At 41.9% G+C, this 7,500-nt stretch overlaps 1 protein-coding gene across 2 annotated transcripts in view; it reads right to left on the bottom strand.

Annotated features, from left to right (window-relative positions):
* LOC129839683 (glutamate receptor ionotropic, NMDA 2A-like) overlaps positions 1-7,500 on the bottom strand; it is a 188,477-nt gene that overhangs the window by 92,917 nt on the left and 88,060 nt on the right. For both annotated transcript variants that reach the window (XM_055907249.1, XM_055907250.1), the window contains exon 7: positions 6,611-6,907. In XM_055907249.1, coding sequence (XP_055763224.1) covers positions 6,611-6,907 — 297 coding nt within the window. The remainder of the gene's footprint in view (positions 1-6,610; positions 6,908-7,500) is intronic.

Raw genomic sequence — 7,500 nt, 5'->3', positions numbered from 1 at the left:
GTTCTACAGTACAAGTCAAAGGTTTGAACACACGCATTCAAAGGTTTTTCTTTAATTTTTCTATTTTCTACATTGTAGAATAATAGTGAAGACGTCAAAACTATGAAAAAACACATATGGAATCACGTAGTAACCAAAAAAGTGCTAAATAAATGAAAATATATTTTATATTTGAGATTCGACCAAGTAGCCACCCTTTGCGTTGATGACAGCTTTGGACACTCTTGGCATTCTCTCAACCAGCTTCATGAGGTAGTCACCTGGAATGCATTTCAATGGTGTGCCTTGTTAAAAGTAAATGGATGGAATTGTATTCCTTCTGAATGAGTTTGAGACAATCTCTTGTGTTGTGACAAGGCAGGGGTGGTATACAGAAGATAGCCCTATTTGGTAAAAGACCAAGTCCATATTAATGCAAGAACAGCTCAAATAAGCAAAGAGAAACTACAGTCCATCATTACTTCAAGACATAAATGTCAGTCAATCCGGAAAATTCTTCAAAAGTTTCTTCAAGTGCAGTTGCAAAAACCATCAAGCACTATGATGAAACTGGCTCTCATGAGGACTGCCACAAGAAAGGAAGACCCAAAGTTACCTCTGCTGCAGAGGATACATTTATTAGAGTTACCAGCCTCAGAAATTGCAGCCCAAATAAATGCTTCACAGAGTTCAAGTAACAGACACATCTCAACATCAACTGTTCAGAAGAGACTGTGTGAATCAGGCCTTAATGGTCGAATTCCTGCAAAGAAACCACTACTAAAGGACACCAATAACAAGAAGAGACTTGCTTGGGCCAAGAAACACGAGCAATGGACATTAGACCGGTGGAAATCTGTCCTTTGGTCTAAATTTGAGATTTTTGGTAACAACCGCCGTGTCTTTTTGAGACGCAGAGTAGGTGAATGGATGATCTCCCCATGTGTGGTTCCCACCGTGAAACGTGGAGGAGGAGGTGTGATGGTGTGTTTTGTTTTTATTGGTGACACTGTCTGTGATTTATTTAGAATTCAAGGCACACTTAACAGCATTCTGCAGCGGTACGCCATCCCATCTGGTTTGCGCTTAGGTTTGACTATGATTTGTTTTTCAACAGGACAATGACCCAACTCACCTCTAGGCTGTATAAGGGCGATTTGACCAATAAGTACAGTGATGGAGTGCTTCAACAGATGACCTGGCCTCCACAATCACCCAACCTCAACCCAATAGAGATTGTTTAGGTTGAGTTGGACCGTAGAGTGAAGGAAAAGCAGCCCAACAAGTGCTCAGCATATGTGGGAACTCCTTCAAGACTGTTGGAAAAGCATTCCAGGTGAAGCTGGTTGAGAGAATGCCAAGGGTGTGCAAAGCTGTCATCAAGGCAAAGAGGTGGCTACTTTGAATAATCTAAAATCTAAAATATACACTGGGTGAAAAGGGTCCATATCAGTGGATATCTTTACATGACATGTTTGATATTGTAAAGAATACAGACCATGTCCAATGCATATTTGGAGATTTGTGGATTGGCACCATATCCTGACATTCTGAATCCAGATGTGTCTGTCAGACATATACAAGAATAGTGCGATTACTCTGAATTATCTCACATGGACATTTCCTGTGGCCGGATATGGACTCATTCAATATCCTGAGATATGTGACATCCTATTTTCTCTCTTCATGGTGACCAATACGTATACTGTATACATGACATGTGTGTTTTTTCAGTCCATTCCAGATATCAAGATATATTGATTCCAGATATCAAGATATATTGATTCCAGATATCAAGCTATATTGATTCCAGATATCAAGCTATATTGATTCCAGATATCAAGCTATATTGATTCCAGATATCAGGCTATATTGATTCCAGATATCAGGCTATATTGATTCCAGATATCAAGCTATATTGATTCCAGATATCAAGCTATATTGATTCCAGATATCAAGCTATATTGATTCCAGATATCAAGCTATATTGATTCCAGATATCAGGCTATATTGATTCCAGATATCAAGCTATATTGATTCCAGATATCAGGCTATATTGATTCCAGATATCAGGCTATATTGATTCCAGATATCAGGCTATATTGATTCCAGATATCAAGCTATATTGATTCCAGATATCAAGCTATATTGATTCCAGATATCAGGCTATATTGATTCCAGATATCAAGCTATATTGATTCCAGATATCAAGCTATATTGATTCCAGATATCAAGCTATATTGATTCCAGATATCAAGCTATATTGATTCCAGATATCAAGCTATATTGATTCCAGATATCAGGCTATATTGATTCCAGATATCAAGCTATATTGATTCCAGATATCAGGCTATATTGATTCCAGATATCAGGCTATATTGATTCCAGATATCAAGCTATATTGATTCCAGATATCAGGCTATATTGATTCCAGATATCAAGCTATATTGATTCCAGATATCAAGCTATATTGATTCCAGATATCAAGCTATATTGATTCCAGTGTTGGCTGAGATCCATATCCGGATGCTGAGGTGCTGAAAATAAGGAGTTTTTTTGATGCATTTCTTGATTTTCAACAGATGCTCAATCATTTGACAAATATGAAATCCATATTTTTCTTTCATGCACAAATCATGTTGGATATTGGTATGTGTCGCTAACGTTGTTGTTAGAATCGGCACAGAAATGCAGCGTGGTTTGAGTTCATCATCTTTTATCATGAGAACCGGCACAAAAACAATAAAGAAACAAACGTGCAGCTTTGTCGTGCTCAAAGGCAACAATACAAAAACAAGATCCCACAAAAAACAGTGGGGAAATGGCTGCCTAAATATGATCCCCAATCAGGGACAACGATAAACAGCTGCCTCTGATTGGGAACCATACCAGGCCAACATAGAAAATATGAACCTAGATAGGAACACCCCCCCTAGTCACACCCCGACCTAAACAAAATTGAGAATAACAAGGCTCTCTATGGTCAGGGCGTGACAGTATGGCCGGATATTGACTCATTAGATGTCCTGAGATCGGCCTATGAGGACATCTTATGTTCTCCATATGATGACAAATACAGACAGTAGGCCTACATAGTATATTTTCTCAGCACATATAATGCTTATGATCTTGACTGAGGTCCATATCAGGATCTTGATATGCTAAATAAGAACAATTTCTGAAGGCTTATTTGAGTTTTAAGGACATGCTCAACAATTTGACAAACATTAAATCCATATCATTCTTTCAGACACTAGCTAAACGTTCTGTATTTCATCTGCATAAAGGCACAGGCAAACCGCAAGTTAAAAGCACTGTAACTGGTAGCCTAGCAACAAGAATCACCTCTTTTCTGTTGTGGAGTTTCAACTGTCATTTTTTTATTTGGTTGTGTGGGTAAATGGTGTGCGGTCGAACTGACAACTGGAGAAACAAAGAAGTGAGAAGCTGTTCAGAAAATACCTCAAAGAAGTGAACGCTAAAGTGAGTAGCTAATTTGATATGTTTTATTTATCTTAGTAACTAGACTCTAGAACGTTAGCTCATTTGGCCAGCCCAGTCCAGCCTCTCTCAGCCTATTGCGAACAGTCTGAGCACTGATAGAGGGATTGTGCATTCCTGGTGTAACTCGGGCACATGTTGTTGCCACCCTGTACCTGTCCCGCAGATGTGATGTTTGGATGTACCGATCCTGTGCAGGTGTTGTTACACGTGGTCTGCCACTGCGAGGACGATCAACTGTCCATCATATCTCCCTGTAGCGCTGTCTTAGGAGTCTCACAGTAAGGACATTGCAATTTATTGCCCTAGCCCCATCTGCAGTTCTCATGCCTCTTTGCAGCATGCCTAAGGCACGTTCACGCAGATGAGCAGGGACCCTGGGCATCTTTCTTTTGGTGTTTTTCAGAGTCAGTAGAAAGGCCAATTTAGTGTCCTAAGTTTTCATAACTATGACCTTAATTGCCTACCGTCTGTAAGCTGTTAGTGTCTTAACGACCGTTCCACAGGTGCATGTTCATTAATTTCTAATGGCTCATTGAACAAGCATGGGAAAACAGTGTTTAAACCCTTTACAATAAAGATCTATGAAGTTATTTGGATTTTTACGAATTATCTTTGAAAGACGGGGTCCTGAAAAAGGGATGTTTCTTTTTTTAGCTAGCTAACTTTTTCCAGTTAGGAAGAGAAGCTACATTGTGGTTATGAAATTACCGTATTTTCTTGCAATATTGACACAATTTTGATCAATTGTTTATGCATTGACAGTTTGGAGAGGATCACAGACCATCTCTACAACCGCGTTGGGTCAGGACTGTTTGGAGAGGATCACGGACCAACTCTACCACAGGACTGGACCACTGCCTCCATCATCCATAACAAACAGGACTGGACCATTGCCTCCATCATCCATAACAAACAGGACTGGACCACTGCCTCCCATCCATAACAAACAGGACTTGGCCACTGCCTCCAGCATCCATAACAAACAGGACTTGGCCACTGCCTCCATCATCCATAACAAACAGGACTGGGCCACTGCCTCCATCACCCATAACAAACAGGACTGGGCCACTGACTCCAAATTCGTATTTACAATGACGGCCTACACCGGCCAAACCCGGACGACGCTGGGCCAATTGTGTAACGCCCTATGGGACTCCCAATCACGGCCGGTTGTGATACAGCCTGGATTCGAACCAGGGTGTCTGTAATGACGCCTCTAGCACTGAGCCGCAGTGCCTTATATCACTAGAGCATGTCTACTCCTTATATCTAATAACATGTCAGATATCCGGACATATCTAGATAAAGATACCCCCTGATACGGACCCGTTCTCCCCCAGGGAGAGTTATAAGAATCTGCAGAGACACAGAGACATGCTTGTGGCTCTCATTATATCAGACAACGAGAGGAAGATTAAAAGCTGCAACACTCAAATGCAAAAAAGAAATCTGTGCGTGTGTGTGTGTGTGTGTGTGTGTGTGTGTGTGTGTGTGTGTGTGTGTGTGTGTGTGTGTGTGTGTGTGTGTGTGTGTGTGTGTGTGTGTGCCTCCTTTCTTCTACAGAGTGTCTGCATTAACTACTACAGGGACTGACTGCCACAGATACTAACACAGAGAGAGAGAGAGAGAGAGAGAGAGAGAGAGAGAGAGAGAGAGAGAGAGAGAGAGAGAGAGAGAGAGAGAGAGAGAGAGAGAGAGAGAGAGAGAGAGAGAGAGAGAGAGAGAGAGAGAGAGAGAGAGAGAGAGAGAGAGAGAGAGAGAGAGACAAAAGAGAATCAGAGAACAAAGCTGGTGGAAGCTACTCTACATACTGTAGTTATATAGAGACAGTACTACATACTGTAGTTATATAGAGACAGTACTACATACTATAGTTATATAGAGACAGACACAGCACCAGGCACAGCACATCATACATTTAACACCATCCTACCATGAAGCATGGTGGTGGCAGTATCATGCTATGGGGATGTTTTTCAGCGGCAGGGACTGGGAGACTGGTAAGGATAGAGGGGACAATGAATGGAGCCCATTACAGGAAAATCCTTAATGAAAACCTGCTTCAGAGTGCAAACAACCTTAGACTTAAGGTTCATTGTCCTGTAGATGTACCTTTCAACAGGACGATGACCCCAAGCGTACAGCCAAAGCAATGCTTGAATGGCTTCAGAAAAAGAATGTGAAACTCCTTGAGTGGCCCAGCCAAAGCCCAGACTTGAATCCCACTGAAAATTTGTGGAAATTACTTTTCACCGCGATCCCCATCTAACTGAAGAGAGATTAACAGAGCTTGAGAAAATCGTCAAGGAAGAATGGGATAAAATCCCCGAATCCTGATGTGCAAAGCTTTTACAGACATACCCAAGACGACTCAAAGCTTTTACAGACATACCCAAGACGACTCAAAGCTGATACAGACATACCGAAGACGACTCAAAGCTGGTACAGACACCCAAGACGACTCAAAGCTGGTACAGACACCCAAGACGACTCAAAGCTGGTACAGACATACCCAAGACAACTCAAAGCTGGTACAGACATACCCAAGACGACTCAAAGCTGGTACAGCCATAGCCAAGATGACTCAAAGCTGGTACAGACATACCCAAGATGACTCAAATCTGATACAGACATACCCAAGACGACTCAAAGCTGATACAGACATACCCAAGACGACTCAAAGTTGATACAGACATTCGCAAGACGACTCAAAGCTTTTACAGACATACCCAAGACGACTCAAAGCTTTTACAGACATACCCAAGATGACTCAAAGCTGATACAGACATACCCAAGATGACTCAAAGCTGATACAGACATACCCAAGACGACTCAAAGCTTTTACAGACATACCCAAGACAACTCAAAGCTTTTACAAACATACCCAAGACGACTCAAAGCTTTTACAGACATACCCAAGACGACTCAAAGATGTAATTGCCGGCAAAGGTGCTTCTACAAAGTATTGACATGAATGAGATATTTCTGTATTTCATTTTCAATACATTTGCATACATTTCTAAAAACTTGTTTCCACTTCATCACTATGGGGTATTGTGGGGCATTATGTGACAAATAAAATGTTATTTGATTTGATAGGACACACACACACCACTCCCTCTTTTACCCTCTCAGGGCGCTGGGCAGAGTCTTTCCCTTCTCTGATTGGATGTAGCAGTTCCCTTGGGGTTCTGGCACCTCCCCCTTCTCCCTCAGCATGGCGACGGCTGCCGTGGCGATGATGCCCACTCCGTCTCTAAGGCGGCTCTCCAGGGGATACTCCATCTCGTTGTAGGACACAGAGATCATCCCCAGGGGATAGATGTCTGGGGTGAAGTCGGGGTTCCCTGTGGTCAGACTTGGTACGATCCAGATGTAGCCCGACCCAGTAAGACCCAGAGACCTGGCCTCTTCCAATATATACCTGGAGAGGGATCAGATTGTTTAGAATAATATACCGGAGAAGGAAGATGAAGTGAGACATCCCACTCCCTTATTTGTACTGTTTCAATGGAAATCAATGAACTAAGTAGACCAGAACCAGCTGCTATCAGACTGGTGTCTGAGGAACAGCTACTCCATTATGTAGACAATGGTAAACGGCATGACTGAGCTATCTTCGTGAATCCATTATCTTTATATACTAATATATTGACGTTCTAGGATCAACACAATTAAATGATGATCCAGGATCAACACAGTACAGCAGTATAACAGCCTCTAGTACCTAGCCTCTTCCTTGGAGCAGTATAACAGTATAACAGCCTCTAGTACCTAGCCTCTTCATTGGAGCAGAATAACAGTATAACAGCCTCTAGTACCTAGCCTCTTCCTTGGAGCAGTATAACAGTATAACAGCCTCCAGTACCTAGCCTCTTCCTTGGAGCAGTATAACAGTATAACAGTATAACAGCCTCTAGTACCTAGCCTCTTCCTTGGAGCAGTATAACAGTATAACAGCCTCTAGTACCTAGCCTCTTCCTTGGAGCAGTATAACATTATAACAGCCTCTAGTAC

This window comes from Salvelinus fontinalis, chromosome 40 (genome assembly GCF_029448725.1).
Source record: "Salvelinus fontinalis isolate EN_2023a chromosome 40, ASM2944872v1, whole genome shotgun sequence".
In the NCBI taxonomy this organism is placed as follows: Eukaryota; Metazoa; Chordata; class Actinopteri; order Salmoniformes; family Salmonidae; genus Salvelinus; species Salvelinus fontinalis.
This window is presented reverse-complemented; position numbering and strand designations above follow the sequence as displayed.